Source organism: Rhipicephalus microplus, chromosome 1, assembly GCF_043290135.1.
Source record: "Rhipicephalus microplus isolate Deutch F79 chromosome 1, USDA_Rmic, whole genome shotgun sequence".
Lineage (NCBI taxonomy): Eukaryota > Metazoa > Arthropoda > Arachnida > Ixodida > Ixodidae > Rhipicephalus > Rhipicephalus microplus.
Window position 1 is genome coordinate 24,925,797 of NC_134700.1, and position 19,380 is coordinate 24,945,176.

The 19,380-nt window shown below is 43.1% G+C and overlaps 1 protein-coding gene across 18 annotated transcripts in view; it reads left to right on the forward strand.

The window, feature by feature from the left end:
* LOC119178120 (uncharacterized) overlaps positions 1-19,380 on the forward strand; it is a 647,314-nt gene that overhangs the window by 157,238 nt on the left and 470,696 nt on the right. For 16 of the 18 annotated variants that reach the window (XR_012894641.1, XR_012894638.1, XR_012894639.1 and 13 more), the window contains 2 exons: positions 2,558-2,774; positions 6,527-6,688. Coding sequence is in view for 12 of the 18 variants with exons in the window: in XM_075891177.1 (XP_075747292.1) it covers positions 2,558-2,774; positions 6,527-6,688 (379 nt within the window). In the remaining 6 variants the exon portion in view is untranslated. Of the gene's footprint in view, positions 1-2,513; positions 2,775-6,526; positions 6,689-19,380 lie in introns of all 18 variants that reach the window. The other 2 variants (XM_075891185.1, XM_075891261.1) reach the window with 2 other exon arrangements.

The following is a 19,380-nucleotide window of genomic DNA, read 5'->3' on the forward strand; positions in this document are numbered from 1 at the left end:
AGAGCCGAGTCATGCAGAGCCTTTAAGGTTGGCATCACACGCGAAAGGGCGCCACTCCAAGATCTCGAGGCCAATAAGGTTCGGAGAGCAGGCTTAGTCGCATGTCAGAGACACCGGCTAGGACCCCACGAAATAGTACGCAAGTGACATGGCACATAAACATATATTCAAACAGATAAGAACACACACAAGAAAATTTTAAAAGCACTGCAATACAATGAGCACGAGAAGCGTCTTTAGGAGCAGTTAACAAAGAGGACGCGCTTGGGAGTTTGGGGCTCGACGAAACAGCCGCGGCGGCGTCGATGCTGTTGGACGAGAAGGGCAAGGTGGGTTGTCGCAGGTGCTGTGTCCACCGGGTGCCGAAACAGAAGACGCAACATGTACGCAGTCTTTCGGGCAGTGACGTCCAGCCAGGCCGATGCGTCTTCTTTCCAGCTCCTGGCTCCGTCCGATCGGCCAACGTGACCTGTTTTTTTTTTCTTATCTTGCACGTGCCACGAGGGCACATGCCGCAAACCCCTCTTGATTTAGTGCCCGTGTTGGCGCGTTTTCGCCGCCACTGTGTTGTCTACTCAGCGATGACGATGCCTTATCACAACAGCGTTGTGGGGCATGTTTTATGGCTGACAATGCACAGTGTTGGCCACGTCGATCGGCACGTTAAACACCATCCTCTTTATGTCATACTGGCAGCTGCTATGAGTCAAGTGCATAACGCTCGTAAATCGCAGTTGTGGAGCTATCAGGCGTTTTTCAGCGCGGCTCAAAGCAGGCAGGTGAGGGAGCTTGGTAGAATATTGGTACCCGCGCGTAACACTCATCGTAGGAACTTGTCATGAGCTGCCGTTCCTACGAAGCGAAAAAAAAAAACGAAGTGGACGTAGTCATGAGCAGGCGAGCGCGCGGGCCATCGAAAACCAACGCATTTGGGGGGGTGGCATGCGTTCTAGTGAGCCTTTTTCGTATCACCGGAGAAGCGACCTGAGTGCCGACCTTGTGCGGCGACAAGAGGAGTGTACACTGGCAACACTGGTGTACACGCCGGCACCGCTGAACAGGGTGTGAGCATAAGAAGCCTGCCGAGCAAGCTCCTAAAGAAAAAGTGGGCCCGCTAAACTGAACGCGTCAGAACTATTCATGCCCTATCGTCTGCTATAAGGACGCCGTTCTCGTAAAGCACACCAATTGCCGTAATGACTGCACTACTTTGAACTTGATTTTTGTGAAGTCGCCATCACATTTCATGGAGAGTCAAACACATATGCATCGCAACAAACGGTATTCATTAGCGCTGGCGTTTCAGCGGGGAGCGTCAAACGAAGAGCGTCAAACGCCCCCCCCCCCTCCTCAACAAGACTTTTCACTTTTACGTGCGTGTATCTGCATACTTATGCTTACAAACAAATGGAGGAACATACATGAATTATGGCCAACACGCCTCACCCACTGAAAAAAAAATGGCAGCATATCCACGGAGTGATTACGGAGAGTGGGGCGAAGCATTCATCCGTGCATTTGTTCTTGCTTCCATTCGTCCATGCGTCCATTTGTGTGACCGTCCATGCGTCCATCAACCCGTCCGTGCGTGTGTCTGCTCGTGCGTCCATCCCTGCGTTCGTCCATACACCCGCCCCTGCGTCCGTTCATGCGTCCATCCATGCATCTGTCTGTGTGTCCATTCGTCCATCTATTCAACACTCCAAGTACCACCATTTCGCATCTTTTCATCATATATTTCCCCTATAGAAGCACCGCCATCCAACGGACATTCCAAGGACTAAACGAGAGGTGGCACACGCACACTTTCTTACGGCTTGCGCTTCGGGTCTACTTCCCACCTTTAACCACCTCGAGTTCATGGTATATACTAGTTCACGGTGTTCATGGCAGTGCGGCCCAACGCTCACTATACCTTTCTAAAACCAAGGAGGTTACGCCCAGCGAGTATAACATGGCAACCTTTTCCTGTCGGATAGTACTCAATGTACATTCCAATGGCTGCTAATGGGAAATGAGAGACAAAAGAACTCGGCTTTTACTTTCTTACGGCTTGCGCTTCGTATCTACTCCCCCCCTTTAACCACCTCGAGTTCATGGTATATACTAGTTCATTGTATTCATGGCACTGCGGTTCAACGTTCGCTAAACCTTTCTAAAACTAAGGAGGTTACACCCAGCGAGTATTACGTAGCAACACTTTCTTGTCAGACAGTGCTCAATGTACATGCCAATGGCTGCTAAGGAGGAATGAGAGACAGGAGCATTCGGCTTTTAGTTAACGCGCACGCTGCGATCCCCATTATTTTATTGTTCAACAACGCACAGAAGAAGTCTCTCACCGGCACCACCTTGGAGGTCAAAATGTTATACTTGTTACACACTACAATGGCTACGAGGGACGAACGGGTGCCGCTATAAAGAGCTTCACCTCTAAAATATTCTTGCAATAACATTTTGGTTAGAATCATTTGTGTTGGGGACTGCAACAATTTAGTGTCATTACCTTGCAGGTAATGCTCTCGGAATGTGCTGCTTTTTGCCGCGGCACTCGCAGGTCACATGGATAATCCCCGACAGGGCGGCGGACGTGAGTGGCCGCATGTACACGTCCCAGCAGTCAGCCACGCTACAGCTGTGGGAGGGCACGTCGTACTCGATCTTCGTGAGACGTCTCTCTCCTGTGACCGGCAAGCCCGATGCTGAAACGCTCTCTCGATACCTCAACACGCCTGTCGTCGAGCCCAAACAGAGCACACAACACGCTGCCTCAAGTAAGCACGAACTTCGCGTACATCTTTGGTGAAAAAAAAAGCATAAGTTTTGGAAAGCAGGCATTCCGAAGGCGTATGAGTTCAGATGGGCGCCATTCTTGTTTTGTTCATATTAATTCCCTCATGTTGCGGCTCAGCCTAGGACTACTGCGGAGAGATTCTGTGCCAGGCTGCATAACAGTAACCATGCAGGTTTGCGCATTAGGTTCCTGAACCCACATGACAGTATCGAAAGCGAAGCATTCCTTAGCGAACTGCAGTTGAATTGACCATTATCTATCTATCTATCTATCTATCTATCTATCTATCTATCTATCTATCTATCTATCTATCTATCTATCTATCTATCTATCTATCTAGCCGCGTACATCTGAGTGCTCCCAATCAGCGCAGAACAGAAAAGGAACACGAAAGAGAACAGAGGCAAGTGCTACCTTCCAACAGATGATTTATTGAAAATACGCACATGCATACCACAGCACGTGAGCACACTACATCACGTGAGCACGTATGAAAATTGCGTAATTATCGTCAGTTGGTTAAGCATTAAAACTTATCGGACGTGACGAAATACATGACAATAAATGTGTACATAAGATGCACAAAAATGCACAAACGTACCAACGAAAGCAAATCACTCGTGCGGAACGTAGTCAATGCTGTCAAGAAAAGCCATTTCTTTTGAGGTCAAGGCAACCATGGGCTTGCTTACACAGTTACTTTTGGTGATAATCAAGGCCTCAATGATCGCTATAGTTCGATCAATGGCAAGAGCCCTGCTTTAGTCGAATATGTGAGCAGTGGTGGGAAGAATCAGTCACATTTCTTTTTTAGCAGTTTACATTGCGCTCTCGTAGCCTGATATGCAGGCATTGCCGCGCATGTGCACTTGAAAAGGAAACTGTGAACACGACTTTGCCTGTACTACATTCATTGGTTTTTGGTTTTTTGTGTTTTTCCTTAGACTTGCGCGGTGTCAGACGTTGGCGGCAGCTTCAGGGCGCAAATTGCTCACTTTAAGGGAGCGGGTTACCAGGTGAATCTACTGAGATTAGCCAATAGAGATGGCGAAAAAAAGCCAATGTCAAGGCAGAAGGTGGCAGTTATTCTTTACTTACACCATGTGCAACATGGATTCAAGAAGCCCTTGTTCGGTTGCTTGTTTTATTTTTCCCGCACCACACAAACTGCATCAGTCGTATGCTAAGACACGCCCTGTGAAGCAGGTGCCGCGTAAGTAGAAACATGTAGAAACTATATTGTCAAATTTACTGACAATTCGTCAAAGACAATTACGTCAAAAGGAAACATGAAGGATGTGTGTAATATTTAGATATCGTGTTTCATGTGTGTAATCATTTGTCTCAGTATGAACTGACCTTGTGAGTGGAAATTGTGCTCATATCAATCTTTAAGGCGTATCTGAACTGTCATATGATGTGAAGAGAACTTGTATGCGGAAAGCATTAATCTATTAGCCGTATGTGAACTGACCTGTGACGTTTACCTATTTTGTACTTCCACATCGTATGTTGTACAATGTCGCATTTTGTGCCCTTATTGTATATCTTACGGCATATCTAGCATACTAAGAGAGAAGGAGTAGCCGGTGCCCTCATAGTGGCACCAAAGTCTTCTATTTCATCATATTAATAAGTAAAAAACATTGTGCCAAATGGCCATGAAGCCCAACACATTTGCCACGTAACAGAGTTTCTGAGCAGAGGAGTAGATTGCAGGCGCAAACGACTCCGGCACCGGCAAGCGGTAATATGTACACATTGTCTCATTGACGTGCACAGTCTACAGACAGTGTAAACCAGGCACTGGAATCACAGCGAGAGTCGCAGAAAACGGGCACTAAAATGGTAAAGAAGCCACAAAACAAAAATATATTCAGCCACGTATAGAAGTCTGAATGAAAGCTAATTCCGAGAAGTAAGCTTGTCGGAATACGCCTCTGCGCATAAGTCGTGGAGGGGCATACGCTACAAAGTGCGAGGGATAAAGCGAAGCTTGAAATTTATGGCCTATTTATTTCAACAGGCTGTTTATTACCCACGGGGGAAACGTTATTTAGAATCGTACAAGCATTTTTTTATTTCCCGGGGTAATTAAGCAACAGTAGTGTCTCGTCCTCAGATAAAATTAGTAGATAATCTATTCAAAGCAGGTGTAGCGAATATATAGGAAGTAAAGGTTAGTATTAGAAAATTTTCTTCCTTCGTTCAGCAGTTTTTCAAATTGGCTAAGGCTGTTACTGCAGTGCCATTTATTGAAGGCACACTGAAAAGCCAGCTGTTTTTTTTTTTTTCATTTAACTACCACTTCACGATCCGGAAAACAGCACTCCTATTGCGACACGACACTTGATAATAGAAAAAACGCGCGTAAAAAATATGTGGATGGAGATGCCACCTTGAGATTCCCGCACCAAACACCATGGCGTCTTCAATTTTCAAGGCGTTTACTGGTTCCTACGTCACTGCCAATCAAAAAAACAAGATACACTGCCAGCAATAGATGTCATAGACCTAATACACGAAGTTTCAGAAAATTCGATTCAGCCAATGTCGCAAAAATATCAAAAATACATTGTGAAAAATTTTAACGTCACGTGCAGAGATATCGGCGCAAAAATTAAAAATGAAGCTTCAACCTTGATTTTCTCCGTAATATTGAACCTATGAGAGGGAAACATGAGGCTTTATATGGTTCTCACAGTGCTGTTTTTCAATCTAAACTAAGTGATTGTTTTTCATTGGTGTCCCTTTGAGCCGCACGAGACACCCCCAGTACGTTTCTCATTCTAAAACGTATTTTCTCGCACATTTGCATAATCATTGTAAGTTTTTCTTATGTTGCAATTCGCTGATTGGTGCTGTGATGAGATAGTTTACTTCCCTAAAGTTTCTTCGTAAATGAAGACAGCGGGGACAACTAGGACAATACAGAGAGACAGGACGTCTCTGTCTGTCTCTCCAACTCTCGAGTATTATACTGTTTCCGCATATGAACATCGCATAGTTATTGAATTGGCGAGACGCACACGTAGGGCTCTCTTTTTCGTCTCTTTTCGTTATTTCCTTGCCAAATAAACGCTAATGTTTCTAGCCAATGCCATGTTCTGACTGATTTTCGTGTTCTGATGACCCACGCTCTGTTATGATTGATATGCGGGGTTTAACGTCCCAAAAGCACCATATGATTATGAGAGACACTCTTTCGTGTTATGAGGCCGTGTCAACAGGCTCCAGATCAGACCCTCTTGGAGTTTCCTGTTTTCTGCTCTACTTAGTGCCGCTTTTTGTAAGGTTCTAACGCACGCTCTAGAACTGTCGTTGGTTGATTGATTGATTGATGTGTGGGGTTTAACGTCCCAAAACCACCATATGATTATGAGAGACGCCGTAGTGGAGGGCTCCGGAAATTTTGACCACCTGGGGTTCTTTAACGTGCACCCAAATCTGAGCACACGGGCCTACATTTCCGCCTCCATCGGAAATGCAGCTGCCGCGGCCGGGATTCGATCCCGCGACCTGCGAGTCAGCAGCCGAGTACCTTAGCCACTAGACCACCGCGGCGGGGTGGAACTGTCGTTGGTGCAATTATCATAATTGACATAGCTACTCTCGGAAATCTTCACAAACTGTCAAGGATGATTGAAGAAAAACGAAACGATTAGCGAATGTGCCAGTGGCTGAGTTTGTCATGAAGGTTAAATGTTAAATTATTACAATTTTTTTTTTCAGCAGACACTTGCGTGCGCCTTGAAGTGGTGGTGGCGTGTGCTGCCTTAGCCACGGCTATCGTCTTCGTCTCCGTCGCATCCCTAGCCGTGTCATTAATGCGAAAATCAGACAGGTCGAAGAGAGAACATCCTGCCTCTGCTGAGTCTGCGTCTTCTGAAAAAAGTGAGTGAGGGGCTCGGTGGGATCATTTAAAACAGCGTGTGTGATGATGTTTGGTCGATAATATGTCCTCTGCAACAGCAATGATGACGACTTTTAGTCAACAATGTTGCTTGCTGGGCGAGTTGTAACACACATTGATTTGCGAAGCCGCCTCTGCCATGGATTCGCGCCTGTTGCAAACAACTTGCGTGAATCTCTCCGAGCGCACGGTATGCCCCCTGAAATATCACCGATGCGCAGCCGCGGCGACGACGACATCAGCTCTGGACACAATGTTACCAAGCATCGAGCAGTATCTCCTTTGTGGGCACGGAGGCCTAATGGTGGAAACAACGAAAAGCTTACGCATGTGTCTTTTGACTCTGCGGGTTGTAGTTACCTTTCGAAATTACCTTCTAGCAGCTTTCGATCAGATGATCCTGTCCTTGTCATGCTTCCGTGCCCTGCAGCAGTTCGCGAGTGTGCATTGTATCTCCGGCGGCTCCTGCTTCTGGGAGGTGACCTGGAATCAAATCCTAGTCCCATGACTAAAACTCAGGAAGAGAAGCTTAACTTAGTTTTGGACAGTGGTCAATGTATTGAAACTAATAATGCAAGTTTTCTCAAATCCATCAACCAAGTTTTGCTTATACATGCTACTCTAAAGAAAGATTTTGAGTTTCTCATGGAAATAATAGACCTGCTCGAAGGCAAACTACAATCTATTTCGACACAGCGCACTTCCGCGAATGCGGGAAACATATACAAGATGCAAGTAATCATTGACGAACTACTGCAGTCAAAGGTTACAAAGAGCAATTACGGGGTTGGCCTTGGTAATGAGAAAAAGCTTTCGAAAATTCAAGACACAATAGACGACTTGGACAATCGGTCTCGCCTCTTGAACTTACTTTTTTACGGAGTCGCTGATACAGACGGTTCGCAGTCGTGGGAGGCTTCTGAAAGAATCGTAAAGAAGCTCCGTTCCAATCATTTTGGCATGTCTGTTTCCTCTATTTCTAAAGCCCACCGTTTGAGCCGTTTTTCACCGGATGAAAAGTGTCCAGTAATTGCTAAACTTTTCAACGAAAAAGAAGTTGAGTGCATTTTGAGCAAGGGCTTCAAATTGAAAACCAACCACTATGCGTAGCACGAGAATACTCTGAGGCTGTGCGTGACAAAAGACGCACATTACTGCTATTTACTAAGAATTTAAGAAACAACGGTGACCGTATTTGTCTTCTTTTGAATGAGCTGTTTGTTAATGACGACGTTTACATGTGATGGGACACGAAATCTAACAGTGCTAAACAACTGTCAAGTCGTAACACCCCTTGACGCATCTCAAATGCTCATGCCCCTCTGTTCTCGTATCACCAGCCAGTATCTTTATAACAGACATCTGAAGCAGACGTATCATCAACCAATGCCTTTGACCACGAGTACGGGGGCTTTCATTTTTCCCATGATAACACCAAAGATAGCCTAAAAAAACAAAACAAGAAGCGTTTATCCGAAACCTTGAAAGAAAAGGCTTCGTCAGCCAACCCATCGCACAAAATAACTTTCGCAAACGTTAATGCGCGCAGTATAATGAACAAATTAGATACTTTAGAATCTTTGCTTATCTGCCTCAAACCCGATTTCTTGACCGTTACTGACACTTGGCTAACAAGTGATATCGAAGACGCTGAACTAACACCACCAAACTACGCGATAATACGCAAGGACAGACCAGCACCAGATGGTGGCGTGGCTATCTTTATAAGCAATAGCATACCAGATGCAGATAGTGTAGAGGCAGTATTTTGCAAACTAAAATTCACAACTCACGTTATCATTCTCGGGTGTGTATACCGCGCCCCTTCAACGAGCCTTAATTGTATGGATGCCCCGCTGCGGTGGTCTCGCATCTAAGGTACTCGGCTGTTGACCCACAGGTCGCGGGATCGAATCCTGGCTGCGGCAGCTACATTTCCGGTGGAGGCGGAAGTGTTGTAGGCCCGTGTGCTCAGATTTGGACGCACGGTAAAGAACCCCAGGTGGTCGAAATATTCGGAGCCATCCACTACAGCGTCTCTAATATTCATATGGTGGTTTTGGAATGTTAAATCCCACATATCAATCAATCATTGATTGTACGGATGAGCTATGCAGGTGTATACGGCGTCATGCATAAAATTCCTTAGTCATCTTAGTGGGGGACTTTAATCTGCCTGACTTCATCTGGGAATCAATGCAGTACGACAGTGTCTGCTCAAAAATCGTTTACAATTTAATGCTTTCCTTAAACTTTTCGCAAATATTGACGCAGCCCACACGTGTACAGGGACACAGGTCGAGTGTGCAAGAATTAATCTTTGTCACTGATCACTTCCGAATACGCGAAGCAAAGATAGAAATTCTAGATGGTATGTCAGACCATAAAATAACCTATTGTAGAATACCTATATTTGACAACATAACACCTGCTTACGCAGAGGAAACATTTCCAGACTTTAGTAAAGCTGATGGCGTATCAATACATGACTTACGGTTCGACTAATTCGCATCATTTCAGGAATTAGCCTCTGACTCCACTGCGAGAATAGAAACGTTGTGGCATAAATTCAAGGAAATTGTTCTGTATTGCTTGAAAATCATGTTTTATTAAAAAAGAGAAGACTAAAAAGAATAATCAATGGATCACACGTGTCAATATACGTGCGAAAAGAAAGATGAAGGGCTTGAAAAAAAAATCTAAAAGACACACTGAACGTTTACAACTCGCAAAACTTTAGCGCATGCATAACTGACATGAAAAGTGAAATAAATGCAGCCGAGTCTATTTACTTTGAGAAAACCCTACCTCAGTTTATAAAGAGTTCCCCAACCATATTTCGGCAATACATAAATGCCAAGGTCCGTAAAATGACTCAATAAACGTCCGAGGAAAATGCCCATTGCGCAAACGCATTAAACAGGTATTTTCAATCAATTTTTGCAAATAATGACGGTAAACAGTCTCACGTGGAAATTATAAACGAGAGACCTATTAAGCAATTAAGCAAGAAGCGGGAGTCTTTCACTTACTCTTGAACTTGGATGGAAAAAAAAAAGTTCCGGACCGGACAATATACCCAATGCATTCTTAAAGAGATATGCCGAGTGGATATCAAAATACTTATGTCTGCTTTTTAACTGATCACTGTCACTGCATACCCAAAAGATTGGAAAAAAGCCAAAATGATTCTTATTCATAAATCCGGATATAAAAACAAACGTTATAATTACTGACCCATCTCTTTAACATGCACGGTTGATAAACTACTCGAATACAATATTTTAAAGCACATAAGGAAACACCTTGAAGAACACAAAATACTACCTCCTTTTCAACACGGCTTCCACCAGGACATGTCCACTGTAACACAACTCATTGAAATGGACCATGACGTCTCATTAATAATACATCATCAAAAACAAACATGTCTTATTTTACTAGATTTCTCGAAAGCATTCGATTGGGTGTCGCAAAGCAAACTTATATTCAAGCTACAACTTACTCTTGGCAAGCGTCTAATTCTTAACTGGATCAGTGATTTTCTTACATACAGGTCGCAGTTCGTAAAAATAGACCACGTCCAATCCTCAGTCGTGCCGGTAACATCTGCCGTACCGCAAAGTAGCGTTTTGGCACCGGTAATATTCTTACTTTTTGTATATGATCTGCCTTCATCTGTCAATGTGGGATGCAGGCTATGTGCAGATGACTGCATCTTGTATAGAGAAAAAACTCCTACGATCACCATATCACTTTAAGTACAGCCATAGAAGTGGTTTCAGCTTGGTGCAATGATTGGCGAAGCACATAAACAAAAAAGTGCGCGCTTTTATCCATATTTATGAAAAAGTAATAATCCGATTTTAATTACGTCATTAATTAGGCCTTTCTTTTTAAAGTCATCAAACGCAAGTATATGGGTATCATTCTGTCACATGACCTAGGATTGGATTCTCATACTCATTACATCACATCATCTGCACTAAAAAGACTGTAATTTATGAAAAGGTGATTGCAGCAAGCACCACCACTACACAAAGTCACAGGCATACAATACACTTATCCGCCCCATCCAGGAGTACGCAAACACTGCCTGGTTCCCCTACACACAAAAAAAAAACTTACCAGCAAGCACGAAGGTGTTAAACTAAAAGCTCTGAGGGTCATTTTCGGCAAATTTAACCGGACAGACTCACCTACAGAATTGCCGAAGAAGGCTGAAATACTTACCATGAAAAACCAGGTGAAATTCGCACGTTCAAAGCTAATGTACCAACTATTACACAGTCATCTAAACATAGACATGTCTCGCTACATAAGGCTATCCGCAGCTACCGCAGCTACCCGCCATAATTACTCCAGTACCCTTGTCCCTTATAAATTTCACACAGATGCTTTAAATTTCTCGTTCTTCCCATTTACCATCGGAGAATGGAATAACCTGTCGCCCTCCATTACGAGTAGCACATCCTTAGCTACTTTTTCAAAACTACTAGAAAGCGACTTGTTAGCCTCGCTAATTTAATACGGTGTTAGGTTTGCTTATTTTTTTCTTTGCTCAAGCAAAGTGCCAATATGTTTATACTTTTGAAAAATGTGCTCGTATGTTTTTTTGCATTTATTGTATTTTTTCTCCTTTCGACTGTACTAAATAACTGTCTTAGATTGTTCGCGTGTTATAATCCCACTGGGATTGACAGTATAATTAAATAAATAAATAAGTAAATAAATAATTAATAATTATTAATTAATAATGGTATACAGCACAAACAAAACATACGAGTGAGAAGATGTAGACGGAGCGTATTGTTCCAACCAAAAGTTATTCGAAAAGGCACACATACAGAACCGAAAGAACCAAACGAAATCGAAAGGAAACGGAAATGAAAAGGAAAATAGAAAAAGTAGATAAGACCAAAAAGTACCGCTTAGGAGAGAATAGCACGTAAGTGTCCTGCAGTGATGTCACTGCTGTCCCTAAGTTGCATCAGAAATGAATGTTCTTTGTCAGAGAGGTGCAGCAATGGCATGCTTACGCATCTATCACCAGACCGTATGATTTCCTCAGCCGCAATATTCTCCCTGATCCTTTTAAGTGCGCTTTGTGCAAGGACTACAGCGCATTCAAACAGAGAACAACATTCGCAGGCGCACGTGGACGCCAAGATGCCCTGATACCGTAGTCCGGGCGGTATGCCGTTCATACAGCGTCCCGTCTGACATTCGCACCTCCTAGGAGGTATAGCATACACATAACACGCCTATATCCTGTGCTGCTGCAGCCTCTTATCGCTAGATTTCGTGCCGAACGGTTGTGCCCTCGCGATCTCCGACGTCAGTGTAGCTCTGGCCGATTGGGCTCACCCTAAGTCATCTCCTGACGCTGACCTTCAACGACAGTGTAGCTCTGACCGACTGGACTTGCTCCACGCCATCTCCTGACGCCGACAAGAGCTCTCGCAAGTGATGCCCCGTCCTCGGACTCCTGTGACCGTGTTCCCATCTTTCCTATCTCTCTTATCCCCTCGATATGTCGTCGCTCTCACGCTTTCACGCTTACTTCATCTTTCTTTCTTTCTCTCTAAACCTTTATTCCTATCCTTTTAATCCCTCCCCACCCCCATCCCTTGTGAGCTACTGTTGAGGTGTCGCTCCATGAAGCAGATAGTTACGGGTTCACTTTTTTTCTTTTCCTCCTTACAACAAAATCACTTCCCCCCGGCCTCTCATCTCGCACATTCAGGAGGTTGGTCTGCACAGGCCAGAAAAGCTTGTAAGGTTGCGCTTCCAGGAATGTCTCTCTTTTTTTTTCTTTGGTCTATGCTTATATTTGTGTGTGTTCTTTAGAATATACTTTAGTTAGAACAATGCGTTGCATCTACGTACTCTCGCTGCAGGGTTATAGTTGGTGGCTGATTTGCATCAAGTTGGCTACTTCACCACCCTGTCTGGCAGCGAAAGCCTTTGCTTGGCGCCATGGCTACTTTCTGGCTATCTTGAACTTTCGTTTTGGCGGGCTTCCTGGCCATTTTTTTGTGTTGAAAATGAGCGTTATCTGCAACGTTTCCTGTCCCGTTGGCCTGTGCGCACACATGTTCCTTGTCACTGGGCGCGCATTCCTCCGTCCCTTATAGGACGAATAGTATACGTTATGTATCTTCTTTTGTGCATTGTATCAACACATGAAGTATTTCGAGGCCCCCCTCTCCTGGACTACACCACTGTCAGCTGTTAATTTTACGTAAAAGTTTGCTTCTTCAATCTGGATTGGCATAACTATAAAAAACCTTGAAATTCGGTGAGATGGTGCGTAGTTGACGGGAATTTTGAGCGCAAAACACACACACACACACACACACACACACGTTGAGCAAAAGAGAGGACAGGACAGGCGCTACTTTCATGTAACATTATTTTAGGCATCACCCACAAATATGACCAGAAAAGCACACATGCGCACACAGTCAACTGCTTAGTTAAACACGTTTACCCTCACGAAACTTATCGAGGTATTCAGTTTTCGTCTCCCAAATATTCACCAATGTGTCACTAACACACCTGCCCCTCTCTTCCTGATATGGTGCGCTTCAAGCAACTCCCTCGCCATCATACCTCCACCTCTATCCCGAATCTTTATTTTACGCAGTTCCGGCTCGCATTCCCCGCAGCTTGCGCAATGCTCTGCCAAGTTAGTACTCCCATTCTAAGAGCTACTTATTGCTCCACTGCACGGTCAAGAATGCAACGGCCCATCTGGCCCATAAATGGTTTCATGATTGCAAGCGTTGTACCCAAAAAACTTCGGGTCACCTCATTTACGAGCTCCTATCGTCAAAACTGAAAGAACGTTTTCAAGTTTTTTTTCAAGGCGGAGGAAAGTCGCCCTTTAGTTTTTCAGGTAAAAGAAACATGCGTGAAGTTCAAGAAAGTCACTTGTAGCTTTTATGCAGCTCAAAAGAACAATCATTTCAATATATTTTCCCACATAAGGGAAGGAAACTGTAGTAATTCAGTAAGCTACTTTCTAATGTTCTTCTTGGCCACCGATGCTATTAAGGCACTTCGGGTCACCGAGGGTCAAGATTTTATAGATAACCCGCGTGCAACAGTGGTTGTTTTTTTCTGCACATGGCTCGTACCCAATGGAGGAAGTCGTTCGATTATAAGGCGAATTTTCTTGAGACTTCCTGCGGTGCTTCATTCCTAGGAACGCTAGTTACTTATAATTTGAAGTGCCAATTGCGAATTTGAAATTAAATAGTGAGCCCACAATTTAGCAAGAGAATCGTTCAGTCGCAGCTATGTATTCCTGAACGGGGAATAAAACATCCGTGTGGCAGTATTTTTATTTTATTTACCTATTTATCACACACTGCGGACACGTCGTCTAAGCAGAGGGGTAAATAAAATGGTAGAACAGTGAACATGTTCTAAACAAAAATAATAAACGAAACAAGAACACTAGTACAGAAATAGAGACAATACGTTTGGCGATACGCTATACAAATAAATAATAATTATCAGTATTTTGGGGTTGATTCGATTACATAATTCGATTCAGTTATTGTACGAGAGAAAGATATTCCTGAATGTGTTCGTTCTCGCAAGGTAGGTTGTTACTGCATCTTGTCTACAGTGACGTGTGGTTAGGGTTGATAGGGGCGGCAGATACAGAGGTGAGTCTAGTGGCGAATTGTTCGTGTAAAGTAGTTTAGGAAATTCTAGTCTGTGCTGCTGTCTTCCCATATCGAGGGGTTTAATGTGGTTAGCATTCATAGGTTCTGTGGGTGAATTCTGTCTCGAGAACTTGTTATATATAAATCTAACTGCCTTTCGCTGTACTCTCTCGAGGTTATTGGTATTAGTTTTTGTATATGAATCCAAAACTATACATGCATATTCTAGTTTGGTTGTGATTAAGGTGTTATAGCATAGGAGTTTTACATCGGATGGTGCTTTTTTTTGTTCCTCAGGAGGCATAATTTCCTCAATGCTGATGAGGAAGTTTTACTAATGCGGTCATTCTATGATAACACGTTGTTAAAGATGACTCCTAGATACATTTGTTTGGTTACTTCACGCAGGTGGGATGAACCTAATTTATACGAATGAAGCAAATGTGATTGCTTATGTGTCATTCGCATTAGTACACTTTTGTCTGTGTTTAGTGTCATTCCCCAGGGCATGCACCATTCAAGAAGAATACTTAAACTACTACGTCAGCTAATTTTATCAATAATTGAATTATTGTCTTTAAAAGAGCACGCAAGGCAAATAATCGAATCTTGACAACACGTTCAACCACAATAACATTGTCGTAAATGTATATATTGAAAAGGAGAGGGCCGAGGACATTGCCCTGCAGCACACCTGACGTGACTGCAAGTGAGCCCGATTTTTCACTCTTATTGCCACGAATTTATGCCGCTTTGTCAGATATGCAGCAACTCAAGAAATTAACAATCCTGGGAATCCTGAGTTTTCTAGTTTCAGAAATAATTCATCGTGAGGGACAGTGTCAAAAGCTTTTTGGAAGTCTAGAAAAATTATGTCTGTTTGTCCGTTTTTGTCAAGAGTTAACGCCAAAAAATGAACAGGGATCAGCTGTGTGACAGTCGAATGCCCCCTCCTAAACCTATGCTGAAACTTTGTTAAAGCACAACACTTCTTTAAATATGTAGTTATGTTGTTTGCAATTATATGTTCAATAGGTTTGCAGCATGACGAGGTTAAAGAATTAAGACGGTAGTTGTCAGTGAGAAAACGATCTCCCTTCTTATGAATTCGTGCAATGCAGGCTGTCCTCCGGTCACTCGGTAACTTTGACAACAGTGGCGTACAAAATATTGTAACAAGAAATTTTGAAAAAGTTACCAAATATTTACGAAGAAATAAATTAGGGATGTTGTCAGGTCCACTGGAACTTTTGGGTTTGAGGTTTAGCAGCATAGCAAGCACACCCGGTTCCGATATAACATATACATAAGAAAACTGCAGCACTGTACAGTTGTGTGAAAAATCACTCGAATTAGAGAAAACACCGTGAAAAAACATATTAAAGTGATTGGCAAGTTGTAGCTTCGAAGTAACCATCTGTTCATTCACTGTCACCCTGATAATGGGTTTTTCTTTTCGGCAACGTAATTCCATAACTTACTTGGGTCATTTTTAATGAAATTGGGCAGGGACGTGGTAAAGTAATAGTCCTTCGACTTGTGCACCACAAGCGTGAGCTTGCTCTTTAATTTCAATAAGTATGGCTGCTCATCTGCCTTCTTCTATCGCTTAATTTGCGCTTCATACGAATAATTTTACGATTGATCCATGGTGTTTGCTTGTGTTTTTTATTTGGTATGAGTTTGATTCGACAAAAATAACATATATATTTGAAGCGACTTTAAAGTATGTTCACATTATTCTCGTCAAGATCAGTTGAGCAGTTTCATAAGTAACGAATCACACATGCGTCATTTGCGCGAGAATAATCTCTGACAGAATAGGCACATGATTTATCGTGTTTTTACAGGAAGTAAGCAGCAAGAAATCATAGACAAGATAGTGATCTGATAGCCCGGGCTCGACAACCACCATGAATTCAACAAATGTTCGAGCCAAGAATACCAGGTTCGAAACTGATGGAGAACCTTGCGTGCGAGTAGGTTCAACTACAGCTTGCACAAGATTAAATTTAACATTATATAAATGTATGATAACATCCCGGTTGTGATGAAGCCTAGAGTCAAGACGTGCCCAGTCTGTACCAGGCAAACTAAAGTCACCTACAAGAATAACCTTGCTACTCAAGCATTTATTCATAATACAGCATCATTCATGCAGAAATTCAGGGGCGGCGTCAGTGGACCTATTAACGGTGAAAAGCACAGAGCTATAGCCCGAAAGCGATACCCTAATGCACAGGCATTCCAACGAGGATATTATTTCCAGAACAACAGCTTCAACCTGATTTTTTAAGACTGCCACACCCCCTCCCCTAGAACACCTATCTACTCGATAAACATTGTAGCAAGGTGGAAACACATCTTGGTCGTTAATTTCCTCGCGAAGCCAAGTTTCTGTAATAACTGTAATATGGGGGTGATGGTAAAGTTTCAGTACCTCAAGCGGACTTGTTTTATTTAAGACATTTCGAGCGTTAATATTATTTATTCGCAGTTGCTCATTTTGCTGATATACGTTAATTCATGCTTCTGTTTGCCGAGGGAGGCCTTGCGCAGCCTGTACGCGTTTATTTTGCGATGCTTCCCAAAAACAAATAAGCTTGTCGACCTCAAGTTTGTCGTGTATAAGTGACCCCTTCTTATCATGAAGCTTATAATTTCTTGCACTTTCCCACAGAAGCTTGCGCTTCTCTATTACAGATTGCGAATAGTCATTTTGAATGAAAAAGTTAGTTCCCTTCAATTTTTTTAGCGCTCGGAAGTATTTCTTTCTTTTCATTGAAATTTTGAAGATATAAAATTATCGGTCGCTGGTCACCTTGCCTGCATAGCCTATGAATACGACCAAGAGATTGACACTGTACATTTAGTTTGCCAATAAATACACCCTTGACAACATTATCTTTCAGTTTATCATCTGTCTCGTTTGGAAGTTCGGGTATCCCATGGATTATTATGTTTGAACGCCGGCAACGATCCTCAAGATCTGTTAGCTTTTGGGCCTGGAATGTAATAATATGCTCAATAGACTGTAAACTATTGTCACTTGCTACTGGATTATCTGTTGCCTTAGCGATCTGGGTCTGCATTTTCGCAAACATACCGTGAAGCTTTAGAACCAGCTTCTCTGTTTTTATGAAATGCATCTGCAGCTCCTGTCAATACGAAGTGCAGCCAGCCCATCAACTAACTGCTTAAGCATTTCGGTATGAGTAGGACTAAGATTAACTTCAACATCGCCGCAAAGCAGCAGTTTACACACAAATAGATACTCATAAGTCAAAGCTAGACATCGCCGGTGGGACACGGCAGGACCACGGTAATCACTTCGCAAGGAAATCGTACTCGGACCACCTGCTTGATGAAGAACAGGACTCTAGTCAGTGCCATGGCAGTTCCGGGTCTACCATGTCCACAGAAGGCAAATTTCTGCGGTGCCATTTTTATATGTTCGTCTGCCGACTACGTCTCTGCGTTTAGCTTGAAGGGGTCGCTGGGAGTAGTATTGCGTCTGGAGATGACAATGAGGTAGGAAGTGCCAAGCCGCCGCCGATGGCACACTTGCGTACATCACTAAAACGATGGTTGACGTGTGGGTAATCAGCAAGGGTTAATACCGCGGCGAATTCAAGGATACCCTGAACAATGAAGAATTTGGCTCTAGTCAGTGCCATGGAAGTTCCGGGTCCACCATGCCCACAGAAGGCGAATTTCCGCGCTGCCTTTTATATATGTTCGTCCACAGATGACGTCACTGCGTTTCGCTTGAAAGGGGTCGCTAAGAGCAGGATTGTGTATTACAGTGTAGAGGCCCCAAAAGAAAAAAAAGCAGGTTCTGATAATTGCAAATGCAGTTTTTGAATAGGTGGTGCTAGTATTTTTTCCCTGGATAAATAAAACGGCGACAATATAATAAATAATCACTAATAGTTTCCTCTTGATAACAATAAATGCACGAAGAGAATTCAATAAACCTGATCTCTGCAAGTAAAAATTGAGGGAGGTAACGCGGCAACAAAACTTTGTGATAACTTCCATTATCCTTGAATTCTACAGTTCACTGCACCAGGAAAATAACAAGAGGTTGTACTCCGGAGAAGCCGTCAGTGCATGATCTTATAAATTTTGCCTGATTTTAAGCGTGCAAAATCACGACCCTGTAATGTGTACTGGTGGGAAAATAGAAATGATCGCTGCCGAAAGCGATTCTTTTGCAAGAGAGTCAGCCATTTCATTTACCAACAAACCTTTGTGCCCTCGGCCAAAACTCAATGAATGCTTCGGAGATCACGGGAAACCAATTATTTAAGAAGTTTCAGTATGGTTGAGCAACTGAACGCAGACAAAAAGAACACACAGGTAATGAGCCAGTTTTAATTGCTACGACTGGAATCGACGTATTTACCTTGCGCAAAGCTAACATTATTGCCATAAACTCAGCCAGAAAGACAGGAAGAAAATCTGGTAAGTGCAGTGAAAACGGCCCATCAAATACAGGGCAATATATTCCGATGCCTTATTTTTCATGTGACTGCGACGCCTCCGTTGCAATAACTACATTTGTTGGCAGAGTACTAAAATGTTCCTACAATAAGTCTTTTAAAATAACGGTAGGTAATAGCTTAGCGTGAGTTGGGAAGATAGTATGGTAAACAATTTTAGAAGTATTCTGTTGAACAGTCAAAGGAAGCAGATCACGAACTTGTACATTTAGAGGCTCAGATAACGATTGAACAAATACTATTTGTGGTAAGTGAAAGCTGGGCCAAAGCACGGAGGAAAAAAAGTCAGGATTGGAAATAAATATGATTTGATCAGTGCCAAAGGTAGCTTCACATAACCGTAAAAAAGTCTACATAGTAAGCACAGTTAATAATCTTACTATCATGATTTTTTAGAACCTTTTTTTTCTCAATCACCGGAAACATGCGAGAGCAACAGGGCTAGATTCTTTGGAGCGCAGAACACCGCCGATACCTAATGACGGTTTG